The 15713-nt window shown below is 33.6% G+C and overlaps 1 protein-coding gene across 4 annotated transcripts in view; it reads left to right on the top strand.

The window, feature by feature from the left end:
- The window catches only part of SENP7 (SUMO specific peptidase 7), a 151778-nt gene extending 138542 nt beyond the window's left edge, over positions 1–13236 (top strand). For all 4 annotated transcript variants that reach the window (XM_077774893.1, XM_077774895.1, XM_077774896.1 and 1 more), the window contains 7 exons: positions 1387–1479; positions 2117–2241; positions 3433–3485; positions 8292–8341; positions 8436–8504; positions 9365–9515; positions 11463–13236. In XM_077774893.1, the coding sequence (XP_077631019.1) occupies positions 1387–1479; positions 2117–2241; positions 3433–3485; positions 8292–8341; positions 8436–8504; positions 9365–9515; positions 11463–11600 (679 nt within the window). In that variant the 3' untranslated portion in view covers positions 11601–13236. The remainder of the gene's footprint in view (positions 1–1386; positions 1480–2116; positions 2242–3432; positions 3486–8291; positions 8342–8435; positions 8505–9364; positions 9516–11462) is intronic.
- Positions 13237–15713: the final 2477 nt, after the last annotated feature.

A 15713-nucleotide genomic window follows, 5' to 3' on the forward strand; every position in this document is an offset into this window, starting at 1 on the left:
AAATCTACATAGTGTCTAATTCCTACCACCTTCTTATTTTAGCTCATTCTAAATTCCGTGTTCTTCCTAATGTTTACTCCTGTGAGTATGGCTAGATATTCAGATGAGCAGGGATGGGGCAAAGATACTTTTTCCTATATATTTATATACTTGGCATATAAATATAAAAGAACTTAATTACTTAATTTCCTGCATAAAAAAGAAATTCTTGGAGCACCTGGGTGACTCAGTGGGTTATGCCTCCAACTTTGGCTCTGGTCATGATCTCACAGTCACGGGTTTGAGCCCGGTGTCAGGCTCCATGCTGACAGCTCAGAGCCTGGTGCCTGCTTCAGATTTTGAGTCTTTCTCTCTCTCTGCACCTCCCCTATTCAAGCTCTGTCTCTCTTTGTCTCAAAAGTAAACATTTAAAAAAAAAAAAACTTCTTGTAGGGCCTGAGCCAGAAGTTANGGGGCGGGGAGAGAATCTTAAGCAGGCTTCACGCTCAGTGCAGAGCTAAACACTAGGCTCGTTCCTGTGACCCAGAGATCATGACCTGAGCTGAAATGAAGAGTCGAATGCTCAATCAGGTATCCACTCAGGCACCCCTTTAAAACTTTTTTTGATATTCAAACTTGGTTTGATATCTTCCTTCCTTAATTTTCCTGATAAGGTAAAGAAAAGAAACAATTATTTGTATGTCCCAGTTCTTTTCTTGTTGGCTTTTCTAAATGCTGTAACACAATTCCTTTGTATCCCTTATGACACATTTTAATTACTGTTTTTTTCTGCTCTCTTTATTTGGTAAACTCCTTAATGGCAGTGTGAGTGATTTTTATTATTTATTTTTAAGAACCTAATAAATATTTGTTTAAGAAATAAAATGAAAGGTGGCTCATAGGTGGGCATATTTAAGTAATTGTCTTATAATTTACATATATATAAAGAAAGGAGATGTCATCTTTAAAAAACTCTGGGAATATATGCTTCATTCCTCCTCTTCTGTTAAGTTTAACACCTCTCTCATCACAGGTATAACATTTAGACAATTCTCTTAAGGTTTAATGATAATTTTATCATGCCCAGATGGAACTAAACTGAATATATAGGTATAGCTGTTTACATTCAGTTACTGAACTATTTTTGAAGTCTTTAAAACATTTTATAAATTGCCTTTATTCTATCTATGACATTGTTTATAAACAGTGTTTAGGTTTAACAACAATTAGGAATCAATGAAAGGAAATTAATATTATATATCTTAATGTGTTAAATTTATATATCTTAAAGAAGATGGTTAAGTAAACTGAACCTAGCATTTTTCAGTGTTTCAAAATGACTCTTGAAATTTATATCTTACATTTTTAATTTTTTATGTAAAATACATCTATCTTTCATGTTCCCAGAATGGCACAGAGAAGACATAAAAGAGTAAGAACATGGACTCGTCACATAAACATCTTTAACAAAGATTACATCTTTGTGCCTGTAAATGAGTCGTGAGTATTTCAGATTATTTAAAAACAAAATTGGGGAGTACAGAAAAAAATACTTTGTTTTTAGATTAATAATCAGTAAGATAATGGGTATGTATGTCAACTACTATGTTTAAATTTTCCAAAGAAGTGGCTAAAACAATGAGTGAGCTATATTAGATTTTGGTTTGACAATTGGTATATTGTAAATATAGTGGAAAAAGTATAATGGGAAATGCTTATAAGACTATAATGACTGAGACATTGAATTTTTCTTTTTTGGACCCAAAAGAATTTCTAAGTAAAAGATCAAAAGATTTTAGAATAAATCTTAAAATATTTAAGAGGAAAAACTGTTTAAGCACTAACAGAAAAAAAGGTGATGCTATGAGTCTATTTATTAAAGCAGTTCTTCAATAGGAAGCACTCATTATATGAAAGTAAAAAAATTGGAAATAACTCAGATTTTACCGTAAGTAGTCTTACTACTTATTTAATTACTTTTGGAATGTGTATTCCATTTTGTGTCAGATATTACAGTGTACTTCTTCAAAATTGGTATGAAGTTTGTCCCACCCACTTTCTCAGCTGTAGATCTAGAACACATTGCTCTGCATTGTTTAGATTTCGTGTTATTAAGATTGTATTTCTTTTCCAACAGGTCTCATTGGTATCTTGCTGTCATTTGTTTTCCATGGTTAGAAGAAGCTGTGTATGAAGATTTTCCACAAACTGTACCCCAGCACTCCCAGACTCAGCAGTCTCAACAAGACAACAAAACAATAGGTGATAAACTTAATGCAAATACTGGTTTTTTTTTTAATGTTTTTTATTTAATTCTAGGAGAGAGAGAGAGAGACAGCGTAAGCAGGGGAGGGTCAGAGAGAGAGGGAGTCACAGACTGAAACAGGCTCCAGGCTCTGAGCTGGCAGCCAGCACAGAGCCCGATGCGGGGCTCGAACCCACGAACCGCGAGATCATGACCTAAGCGAAAGTCGGACGCTTAACCGACTGAGCCACCCAGGCGCCCCATGCAAATACTGGTTTTAATGATGATGGCAACAGTAAAATGATTATGGTGAAAAATATAAGGTTAAAAGATGGTATATATACATATTTTTTTTTTTTGAGAGAGAAAGGGGGAGGGGCAAAGGGGCCAGAGAGAGAATCTCGAGTAGGCTCCATACTCAGCACAAGTATGGGGCTTGATCTCACAACCCTGAGATCATGACCTGAACTGAAATCAAGAGTTGGATGCTCAACGGACTGAACCACCCAGGAGCCCTGGTGGTAGGTTTTTTTTGTTTTGTTTTGTTTTTTTAATGAAACTAATTAGAAGAAAGAATAAGAAATTTGAAATTTTCATATAGATGCCCAACCTCATGTATAGACAAAATGTAATTCTTATGTTAGAATGTTATGTCAAGTGGATCTTCAGGCATAGACCAGTTCAGGTCTTTTGCCTCCTTGGTTAAGTTTATTCCTAGGTATTTTATCCTTTTTGATATGATTGTAAGTAGAATTGTTATCTTAATATTCCTTTCTGCTACTTTGTTATTAGTATATCAAAATAGAACAAATTTCTGTACATTAATTTTGTATTCTGCAACCCTACTGAATTCATGGATTTTAAGAGTTTTTTTGTGGTGAAATCCCACATTTTTTCTTAATGTAAATGAACACATTTCTTTTTAATGCTAGTAAACTGACTAGGCTTACCTAAAATTCTTACTTAAAATTCAGGTGTCTTAAAATTCTTCCATGATTTTTCTTGTTACAACCAAAATCTTAATTCTGTAAGCAAATAAGCCTACTTATTTTAGAGAAAAAAATCAAATTACGTGTTTATAACTATAGTCTAAGCAGTAAGCAGAATTATTAATAACTATTATTATTAATACTGGCCCAAACCAAATCTAAATACTTGGTATTAGATATAAAATAAACACTCATTATTGCTTTGTTATTTCTAACTAGATAATGATGTACATACGACTTCAACAATGTCCTTGGGCACAGAGGATTCCCAAGTAAGTGTGTTCTTTATAGATCTGAAAGAAGGAAAACCCTTGAGTATAATAATTTTATCTGTAAAATAGGGCACAGTGAGATGGACTGGGGTGGATATTGTTGGACCATGATAAATTGTGTTGTTTGATGGTTCTTTGATGTATTTTATGGGGAGAGGAAAGAAAACAAGTGAAATTGTCATTCTTCTTACATTTGTTTAGCTTACTTTAATTTTCTTGATTTGTTTATTCACTAGTTTATCTGAACAGTTTGGTTGACTACTTCGCTAATTTCTGTGGGTCAGATGTATTTCTGTTCTTCATTATATCAGCACTTCTTTTAGCTTGTTTTAATTTGNTTAGTTTCAGGTGTACAATATAGTGATTTTTGGCAAGTTTAAATGTTAAACTATGCTCACCACAAGTATAACTACCATCTGTCACCATACAGTGCTATTGCAGTATCATTTACTATATTTCTTATGCTGTACCTTTTATTCCCGTAATTTGTTCCATAAGTAGAAGCCTGTATCTTCCACTTGCCTTCACCTATTTTGCCCGTACCCTGATCCTCCTCCCATCTGGCAACCATCAGTTTGTTGTATATATTTATAGATTTGTTTCTGCTTTTTATTTTGTTTATTCAGTTTTTTTAGATTTCACATATGAGTGAAATCCTATGGTATTTGTTTTTCTCAGTCTGACTTATTTCACTTAGCTTAGTACCCTCTAGCTACATCCATGTTGTTGCATACCACATCTTCTTTATCCATTCATCCTTCAATAGGGGTGCCCGGGTGGCTCAGTTGATTAAGCATTCATCCTTCGATGGACACTTGGGCTGCTTCCATATCTTGGCTATTGTAATTAATGCTGCAGTAAGCGTAGTGGTCCGTATATCTTTTCAAATTAGTGTTTTTATTTTCTTTGGGCAAATACCAAGTAGTGGAATTAGTGGATTGTATGCTATTTCTATTTTTAATTTTCTTTTTTTAAAGTTTATTTATTTTGAGAGACAGTGCAAGCAGGGGAAGGGCAGAGGGGGTACGGGGGAGAGAGAGAAAGAGAGAGAGAGAGAGAGAGAGAGAGAGAGAGAGAATCCCAAGCAGGCTCCACAGTATCAGTGCAGAGCCCAGTGCAGGACTTGAACCCATGAACTGTGAGATGACCTGAGCCAAAACCAGGAGTCAGACTTGTAACTGACTGTACCACCGAAACAACCCCTCTATTTTTATTTTCTGAGTAACCACTGTGTTTTCTACAGTGGCTGTAGAAAACGAATTTGCATTTTCACCAACAGTTTATGGGGATTCTTTTTTCTTCACATTTTTGCCAATACTTGTTATTTTCCTCTTTTTTATTTTAGCCATTCTGCCAGGTGTAAGATGATATCTCATTGTGGTTTTGATTTGCATTTCTCTGATGACAAGATGTTGAACATCTTTTCATGTGTCTGTTGGCCATCTGTACGTCTTCTTTGGAAAAATATTCAGATCCTCTGCTCATTTTTAATTGGATTTTGTGTGTGTGTTGAATTGTGTAAGTTCTCTATATATTTTGGATATTAACCCTTATCAGCTATATCATTGGTAAATACCTTCTCCCATTCACTAGGCTGCCTTTTCATTTTGTTGACGGTTTCTCTTGCTGTGTAAAAGCTTTTTATTTTGATACAGTCCCAGTAGTTTATTTTTAAGTTTCCCTTGCCTGAGGAGACAAATCTAGAAAAATGTTGCTAAAGCCAACATCTGAGAGATTATTACCAATGTTTTCTTGAAGTAGTTTTATGGTTTCAGATCTCATATTTATTTTTGTGTATGGTGTAAGAAACTGGTACAGTTTGAATCTTTTGTGTGTAGCTGTCCAGTTTTCCGAACACCATTTAATTGAAGAGACTGTTTTTCACCCCTTGTTTGTTCTTGCCTCCTTTATTGTAGATTAATTGACCATATATATTTGAAATCTGATATGGTGACACTTCCAGCTTTGTTCTTTTTCAAGATAACTTTGGTTATTTGGGGTCTTCTGTGGTTCCATACAAATTTTAGGATTTTTTTTTCTAGTTCTGTGGAAAATACTGTTGGTGTTTTGATATGGATTGCACTGAATCTGTAGATTACTTTGTGTGGTATGGACCTTTTAACAATGCTAATTCTCTACCATGAATGTGGTGTATCTATCCATTTGTTTATGTTGTCTTTAATTTCCTTCATCAGTGTTGTATAGTTTTCATCAGTTTTTATATAGTAAGGATAGATCTTTGACCTTAAGTTTACTCTTAGAGCTTAAGTTTACTCTTAGGTAATTTTTTTGTGTGTGTAATTGTAAATGGAATTATTTTCTTAATTTCTATTTCTGCTGTTTTGTTATTAGTGTATAGAAATGCAGCAGATTGCTGTATATTAATTTTGTGTCTGCAACTTTATTGATTTCACTTATCAATTCTAATAATTTTCTGGTGTGGTCATTAGGGATATATTATGTATATATAATATCATGTCATCAGCAAATAGTGACAGTTTTACTTCTACCTTAGCAATTTGGTTGCCTTTTTTTTCTTTTCTTGTCTAATTTCTGGACTTTAGTACTATGTTGAGTGAAAGTGATGAGAGTAGACATCTTTGTACCTGATGATAAAGGAGAAGATTTTAGCTTTTCTCCATAAGTATGATGGTAGCTGTGGGTTGTAATACATGGATTTTATGATGTTGTTGAGCTATGTTCCCTCTAAACCCAGTTTATTGAGAGTTTTTATCATGAATGGATGCTTTTTCTGCGTCTTTTAAGATGAGCAAATGGATTTTATCCTTTAATTTGTTCATGTGATGTGTCACATTGGTTGATTTGCAGATACTGAACCATCCTTGCATAGCTAGAATAAATCCCACTTAATTGTGGTGAATGATTCTTTAAAAGTACTTTTGTATTCAGTTTGTAAAATTTTAATGATTTTTCCATCTGTGTTTATCAGGGATATTGGCTTGTAGGTTTTTTTTGTAGTGTCTTTGTCTGGTTTCAGTATCAGAATAATGCTGGTCTCATAGAATGCATTTGGTAGTTTCCCTTCTGTTTTTGTTTGGAATAGTTGTAGACAATAGATACTAACTCTTATTTACATGTTTGGTAGAATTCATCTGTGAATCTCTCTGGTCATTAACTTTTTGTTTGTTTTTTGATTATTGATTTAGTTTCATTAGTAGTAAAATTGGTCCGTTCAGATTCTCTATTTCTTTCTAATTGAGTTTTAGAAGATTGTGTGTTTCTAGGAATTTATTCATTTCTTCTAGATTGTCCAAATTTTTGGCATATAAGTTTCCATAGTTTTTATAATCCTTTGTATTTATGTGGTGGTGTTATTTCTCATCTTTCGTTTCTGATTTTATTTATTTGAGTCCTCTTTTTTCTTGATGAGTCTGGTTAAAGGTTTCTTATTTTGTTTATTTTTTTACAAAAACTAGCTCTTGGTTTCATTAATCTATTTCTAATATTTTTTTTTTTAGTTTTTATTTCATTTATTTCCATCCTGATCGTTATTATTTCCTTCCTTCTACTACCTTTGGACTTTGTTGAATCTTACTTTTCTAGTTTCTTTAGGTATAAGGTTAGATTGTTTATTTCAAAATTTTCTTATTTGTTGAGGTAGGCCTATATTACTATAAACTAACGTCTTAGAACTTAGCATCTCAAAGATTTTGGGCTGCTGTGCTTTCATTTTCATTTATTGCCATGTATTTTTGTGATTTCCTCCTTGATTTCTTTGTTGACCCATTGGTTGTTTAATAGCATGTTTAGCATCCACATATTTGAATTCTGTTAACTATTTTATGGACTTCCAAACTCTTATGCATGGTCTAGATTTGGTGTCTTAATTGATTAATATAGCCACCTAGTGATTTTTCTGTATGTATAGACAGCAGTAGCCTTGCTATCTTGGCATAGGCTTATGTCTTTACTGTTACTGGTATAGGGTGAGCAGAAGAAAGGAAGTTTCCTTTTCTGCTCTAACAGTGGCACAATAGGAGACCTTCTTCTTGTAGAAACAGGCTTCCCAAATTAGGTTCCTTAGACCACTTGTTCTAAGATGCTGATTATGACAAAAAGGATTGTATGGTCAGTTAAGCTGGTTAAACCCTGTGTCCTGTTTCTCTCTTAAAGATTCACTGTTACAGGAGTACTCTGTCGGATAAGCGTCTGACTTCGGCTCAGGTCATGATCTCACGGTTCATGGGTTTGAGTGCTGCATCGGGCTCTGTGCTGACAGCTAACTCATAGCCTGGAGTCTGTTTCAGATTCTGTATCTCCACCTGTCTCTGACCCTCCCCTGCTCTCTCTCGCTCTCTCTCTCAGAAATAAATAAAACATTAAAAAAAAAAAAGATTCACTGTTACATTAGAATAATAAAGGTACTGAGAAGTTACACATTAAATAATCTGCTTAAGTTTGACTTTTTGTTTCCCACATTTGTCTCCAGTGATATCATATATTGAGTTAGAGAATGTATGTAAAGACAGGTTAAATTAACTTATTTATCTTTGCTTGAGATGGTAATTCTGAATAGAAGTAATTAAAGTTCTAGGTTATGTCAAAGTTCTAGAACTTCTTGAAGCTACATGTAAAAGTGTGTAAGATACTGTTTCACCAGTGTAAGAAAATAAATCAGTGAATTTTTGAAAAGACGATGTTGGCTCCCTTTAGATGATGAAAAGAACTCTTACTTGAAATGTCAATTTCAGAGTTATTTCGAACATTATAAAGATTAACTGAATAAACATTAATGTATTCAAACTGATTTTAATTGCAAAGTCATAAAAATTCCTGTTATTTCAGAGTACCAGGACAAATGTATCAGTACCAGTACCAAAGAAAATGTGTAAAAGGTAGGTACTTGTTATAATAATAGTTTTCTCAGATATTTAAATTTACTTCATATACAAATATGTACATCTTGATTTCTTCTTTTGATTTTCATAGGCCATGCATTCTCATACTAGATTCCTTGAAAGCTGCTTCTGTACAAAACACAGTTCAGAATTTACGAGAGTAAGTAATGACAATTTTACCCTCAGTCTGTTATCTAAAATCTCAGTAACTTTGAAGCTACTTTATTTAAGAATTACTGAAAAGACTGTATCAGGAATTATATCTTGTTATGCATTTAGATGAGGTCTACAATCTAATCAGTAATAAATATCCCTTATTGTATGTTAATAAAGTATTAATATTTCTCAGATATTAACTTGTATATATTGAAAGTAAAATCAAAATTTATATTCATAACAACAAAAAGCAGAATTTTCGCAAAGGAGCATTGTAGATATTAGTGGTTCTCAAAAGTATCAATCCAGAGAAAATAAGAATTTCACATTAAAAAAAAAGAATTTCACATTTTTATTACTTGTGTGTGTATATATTGGGCTGCCTAGCTGGCTCAGTTGTAGAGTGAGCATGTGACTCTTGATCTCAGGGTCTTGAGTTTAAGCACTGTTGGGTGTGGAGATTACTCAAAAAAAAAAAGTGGGGGTGGTATTTGTGTGTGTATATAAGTGTGTGTGTGTGTCTAATTTTATAATTTACTATAGGATCTGGAAACAACTAGGAACTAAAGTTTTAAAGTAATTTGTTTAGTAGTTAACAAGTACAGTAGTTTGTTAATAATATAAATGAGCTTATGTGTGTGAGTTGTGAAAGTTGGATTGTTGAAAACTCTAGCTATTAGTTTGAAACTCAAATGATTTTCTTTTAAATAGAAATCCTTGAAGCCTCACCTATTATAATTTGAACTCTTAAATTTGGAAATTTGACTTGAGGCAACACATTTATCAGTAAATATTTTTCCATCTTTGGTTGAATAATAGTAAAGAGATTTCTACTAGAATCACTCTACTTTTTGATGATTCAAGGTATTTAGAAGTAGAGTGGGAAGTGAAACGAAAAACTCACCGTGAATTCAGCAAAACAAACATGGTGGACCTATGCCCTAAAGTTCCTAAACAAGATAATAGCAGTGATTGTGGAGTATATTTACTGCAGTATGTGGAGAGCTTCTTTAAGGTATGTAAAGATTCTTTATTCACAGTTCCCAGCATGCAATCACAAATTACTGGACAAACAAAGAAGCAAAATATTACAGGTGACCAAGAAAGAAAAAAATAAATAAAATCACATATAATCCAGATATTGGAGTTATTTAATGGATAAGAACTTTGAAATGCTTTGAATAATATGTTAGAGAAAATATTCCAAGTGAACAAAATGGATGAAAAGGTGGAATCTACTAAAAAAGATCAAATGGGTATTCCACAGCTAAAAATTCATAATAATGTATCTGAAATTAAGAGCATGTTGGCACTTGTGATGAGCACTCGATATTGTATGTAAGTGATGAATCACTAAATCCTACACCTGAAATTAATATTATACTGTATATTAACTAACTGGAATTTAAATAAAAACTTGGAAGAAACAATGGGAACTTATTGCTTGAGCTTAATGGCAGACTTGGATGCAGCAGAAGACAAGATTAGAACTTAAAAAAAAAAAAGGCAAAAGGGGCACCTGGGTGGCTCAGTTGGTTAAACATCCAGCTCTTGATTTTGGCTCAGGTCACAATCTCATGGTTTGTGGGTTCAAACCCCATGTCGGGCTCTGCACTGACAGTGTGGAGCCTGCTTGGGATTCTCTCTTTGTGCCCTTCCCCTGCTCACTATATCTGTCTCTCTAAATAAATAAATAAATAAACTTCAATAAATAAATAATAAATAGGGCAATAGAAAGTATTCAACTGTATTTCAGAGAGAAAAAGAACATACAGAAGAGACGAGTGTGATGCAAGTAAAAATTTCAAATGTACATGTAATTGGAGTTCCAGAAGTCTTAGGTTGGGAGAGAAAGGCAGACAAAAATTTGAAGAAAAAAATGTCAAAACTAAAAGACCCATACATTCAAGAAGCTCAAAAACCCATAAGCTGGATGAGTACAATGACAAGCATGAGTGCTCTTGTCTCGCTCATCAGCCATGCTATAGATAACGGAATTAAAGAAATTTTAAAAGCAAGGGACCACACTTTGCTTTTTAAACTGTCAGCTCATTACTTCAGTCATTACCAGTATTATTTGTGAAGCCCCTCTCCCCTCTCTGGAGGTCAGAGAGGTGAGACTGAAAGTTCCAACCCTCTAATTACATTGTTGGTTGTCTTGGCAACCAGCCCCGTTTTTTGGTGTGGTATAATGAAAGTGAGTATAGAAGCAGGGTATTTTTGATTAGAAGCTTGCTTGGAGAATTCTTTTTTTTTTTTTAATTTTATTGTTTATTTATTCTAAGAGAGAGAGCATGAGTTGGTGAGGCAGGGAGAGAGAGAGAGAGAGAGGGAGGGAGAGAGAGAGAGAGAGAGAGAGANGACAATTTTTTTCCCCTGAAAGTGAGAGAGCACAGGGGAGGGGCAGAAACAGAGAGAGAGAGAGAGAGAGAGAGAGAGAGAGAGAGAGAGAGAGAGAATCCCAAGCAGGCTCTGTGCTGTTAGTACAGAGGCATGGGGCTCCTTCCCCACCCCCACTGAACCATGAGATCATGACCTGAGCTGAGATCAAGAGTTGGCTGCTTAACTGACTGAGCCACCCAGGTGCCCCTTGTTTGGAGAATTCTTAAAGGTACTTTAAGCATGTGAGGGTTATAGTATACAGTTGGAACTTATGATACAATTGGGGAGGAATGATAATGTATAGTTTTAGGTGAATTGTATAGTATGTGAATTCTATCTCAGTAAAGCTGTTATTTAAAAAAAGTTAGCAATTTTTTGGGGCGCCTGGCAGGCTTAGCCAGAAGAGCATGCGACTTGATCTCATTGTCTTGAGTTTGAGCCCCATGTGGGGTGTAGAGATGACTTAACATAAAAATAAAAAGCTAAATAAATGGTCAGAATTTTCATTTCTTGTAAAATGACATTAAAACAAGTTTGAATTTTACCGCTAAAGTGATTTCATTTTCTTATTTCTCATTAGGATCCTATTGTTAATTTTGAACTTCCAATTCATTTGGAGAAATGGTTTCCTCGTCATGTAATAAAGACGAAACGAGAAGATATTCGAGAGCTCATTTTGAAACTTCATTTACAGCAACAGAAGGGCAGCAGTAGCTAGTTAATCTGTACAAACATGACACAGATGTTCTATAAGATTACTGGAAAGCGGCTTACCAGCCTTTGTTAGTCAGCTCACGGAGAAGAAAATAACTTGTGGTAGTTTTATAAGTCATTGAACATTATTTAAAATAAATAAGATATATTATTAGATTGTTGGGATCTCATAGATGCAGTGGAAAATGGGGGTAATATAGAAAAACTTATTAGATAGAAATTAAAATTTCATAAATATTTGATATTTTTCTGATTAAATATGCTTCTGATTATGCAATAGCATATGTAAATGTGGGAATGTTTTTGTAGATAATAAAACTATGTGATCTGTACTTCCATATAACTGGGAGTTGAAGGGAGTTAGGTCCTCCCTGGTGCCAGCCCCAGTGCTTGTCACATTTGTTGACAAGTCACATTATATTGTAATCCTATTCTTTGCGGCTCAAGCATGCAATATGAATACTGTGTATTTTTTTTAAAGAAGAATTTAGTATTAAGGCTTCAGAAAATGCCATTTACGGCATCCCTTCTGTATAGTGTAAAAGAAGACATGATGTTAGGAAGATGATTAAAATAGACTCTTTCAAAGCGCAGCTTATTTTTCTCTCTTGCCTAATGAAATTGGTACTCTGGTGTGATTGTTAATATGTTTTCTTTTTCTTTTGATGTCATATATGGGGATCTGGGAATTTAGTCCAATCATTCAGAATGAAATTTGGAGAAAAAAGCCACCCAAAAGAGTTTTTTAAAAATTACATATGTAGCTCAACTTAGTTCTTTGAGGTAATAGCTATATCAATATTGGCTTCTATTCTCATATCCTAGAATATATGTACACACTTTCTGTAAGTATCCAAGATAAAATTGATGTCCTCATAACTTTAATTAAAAAATACCCTTAAAATCTTATTTATTAATTGTTAGAACTAAATGTATAATTTTATAGCTCTGTTTACCCGGTATTTATCTGCAAAGCCAGATTGCTCGAATTGCTTTTATATTTTTAAATTGTAATTTTTAGAGACCTATGATCCCTATGAAGCATAAGTTTTTATTAAACGTTCAGGTAAAAGTTTTGAATTCATGTGATGATGGTGGTATTATATATGATTAGAACTTCACAACCTTTTAATGTTATCAGGCAAATTTTGAGGGGATAATTATATTGTATTTTCTCAGATTAAAAAAACATGTTTTTTAAGAATATTATTTTAATCTTCTGTTTTAAGTATCTCTTGGATTTATATTATTAACTGTATATAAAGCAATGAAGCAAAGGCAATTTAAGATAAAGCTAAAAATTGGAACATTTTATTTGAAAATCATGTGAATTTGAAGTTGTCAGTTAAGCCTCAGTATTTTTGAATTTTTGTTAATCTTGTCACCATCTTTATATTGTTAAAGACATTTGTCTTTTGGAGATTTCCCATAAAGATGGTTATAATTACATGTTTTCATTCCTAGTATGTGTGTGTATGGGAGGGGATTTTTAAAAAATTACTATTAATTATTTTGTACATCTAACTCTGGGAAAGCAAGTATGTAATACATCTTCTTATGACTTCTTAACTTTTTTGTCTGTATGTTTTTCAGAGGTACCACTGTCCTTTATCATGTTTTGAAGATTGTTTAAAATTCATTTTCCTAAATTCATGTGGAAATAATGTGTTGAGAATATCAACATTTTATATTAAACATGTTTTCAATTAATTAAATTAAGGTGTAATTTTCTTTTTTTTTAAGAACCATGAGCCATTCTTAGAAATAAATTGTTAAATTTATGATACCCAGTGCATATCCTATAACTTATGCTTAGATTAATTTTTCTTTCTTCCTGAACAAGCGTATAGTTAATTTGATTTTTCAGAAAACGTTTTTGGAGCATGTACTATTAGCAGGTAGTTTGCTAGGTACAAAACAATGAATCTCAGCTTTTATTCCAGAGTCATTTATAGCTAATGCTACAAATGGACATTTGAATAGTTTTAATATTGCTGGTAAAAATGGTCATAGAGTTTGTTGGGGGCTCAAGAGGGAGTTCAGCCTTGCTCTGTGTGTGTGTGTGAGAGAGAGAGAGAGAGAGAGAGAGACAGATGTGGAAGACAGGTAGTAAGAGGGTTGTCATTGGACAGGGAAAGTCTTCCTAGAGAAGATAGCACTATTTTTAATTTATAACTTTGGGATAAATAAAAGTGTTAACCTTTTTTTTTTTTTTGGTTATATCTAATTACTTAACTAGGATTTAGGAAAAGTTTAATGCCTCTTATAATCAGCTTGTTTTCTTTTTATGTTATAGGGGAATTAGGGTTCTGTTATACAGAGCCATTTCTAAACTTGTTCCAATCTATGTGCTGTCGTCATCTTTCCAGTGTCACCTACTTTTTAATTGTGTAAAATTGTTCATTTATGCCATAATTGCTTTTGGCTTAATACCAAGCTTAAACCTTTTCTTCATAGCACATTATCTTGGGTTTTCTTCCTTTCAGTAATGTTTATTTGGAAATGTACTGAACTAAAATAAATATAAAATGCCATCTGTATTCAGTATTTATTATTATTATTGTGAAAGCGACCTGTAATTTTTGAACTATGTCTGGACTGGGAGAACTGTGAGTGGACGTGCATAGGCTTTTCCTTCCTTCTCTAGAGGCACTTGAATGTCTAGAAATTTGGAAACTTTCTTGTAACTGAACTTAAATGTCTGTAAATTTGGAAACTTTGCCCAAGAGCTGCTAAAAGACAAGCTTCTTTGGGCATGTGGCTTCCTTGTGCTGGTATAGTCTACACCCACCTACCTGGTCTCTTCTCTTAAAAATGAGTGCATACCTTTGAGGGCTGAAGAAATCGGGGTCGGACTATTTTAGGATTCTCAAGAGAAAGGTGCTTTAAATCTTTACAAAAGTTTTTTTTTTTTTTCAGGGCCATCTGGGTGGCTCAGTCAGTTAAGTGCCCAACTCTGGCTTAGGTCATAATCTCACAGTTTGTGAGTTTGAACCCCACATCGGGCTCTCTGCTGTCAACAGAGCCTGCTTCATATCCCCTCCCCCACTCGTGCGTGCTTTCTCTCTCTCCAAAATAAATAATAAAAAAAAAACTTTTTCAGAGAACTTCTCCAGAGGCCTATGACAAATCAAGTGCTATTTGATAGTAAATCCTGGCTTCCACAGGGACTTTGACTAATTTAATTGCTTTCTACAAGGTATATTTGATAAAAACAACTGCTCTAATACAAAGAGTTTTATCTAGTCCCATTGTGGTAACAATTATCCTTTGTTGGTTAAGAGTTCCAATGTACATAAACATCATGGACCACTTAATAGCTAATTAAGCGGCACAATTATCACGTAGCCAGGCACTAGTTTAAGTATTTTCTGTGTATTAACTAATTTAATCCTCACAACAGCTGTATCATGAGTTGGCTTTATATTCCTATCCCATTTTATATAAAAGGAAGAAGACATTAAGTGTTTATAACCAAAGATTTTCAAGTTTCTTATCAAGAAGAGATTTACAAGACAGTAACTATGACAAAACTGACTAGAGCTAGTTTTATATGTAGCTTGGTATTTCTGAAGTAGGTATAGTGAATCTGGGCTTACAAATTTTGTGCTTATAAATCATAGGGCCTAGAAGAACCCAGATATCATGTGAATCTATCAGGTTCAACTAATAGCTTCAGAAAAATTATAAAACTCAAGTGAATTATATGTGAAGTATTATTTTTAACTAATGGCTTCAGAAAAATTATAAAACTCAGTGAATTATATGTGAAGCATTATTTTCAAGTGGACTGCCTATTAAAGGCAAAGATAGCATTTGTAAAGAGCTTAGCTGACTAGATTAGAATAAAGAAATGGTCTCTCCATCTGTTCTAATTAGCTTATCTCTTCTGCTTTCATAGCGTGCTGCTTATTTCAGAAAAGGAGTGAGAGGTGTTTTGAAAGGACACCATTTGTATTTAAGCTAATTTATAATGGTTTTGGAATGGTTGTCAGTTCTCAAACATAAGCTTTTAAATGTTAGACCTTTTCTATAATAATTTGTTACTGGAAGTTTCAAGGCTTTTTTGGGTGCTCAAGGATTTTGGCCTCTCCTTATTCCTTTGATTTTGGCCCAG

The sequence above is a fragment of the Crocuta crocuta genome, unplaced genomic scaffold (assembly GCF_008692635.1).
Source record: "Crocuta crocuta isolate KB4526 unplaced genomic scaffold, BGI_CrCroc_1.0 scaffold6, whole genome shotgun sequence".
NCBI lineage: Eukaryota > Metazoa > Chordata > Mammalia > Carnivora > Hyaenidae > Crocuta > Crocuta crocuta.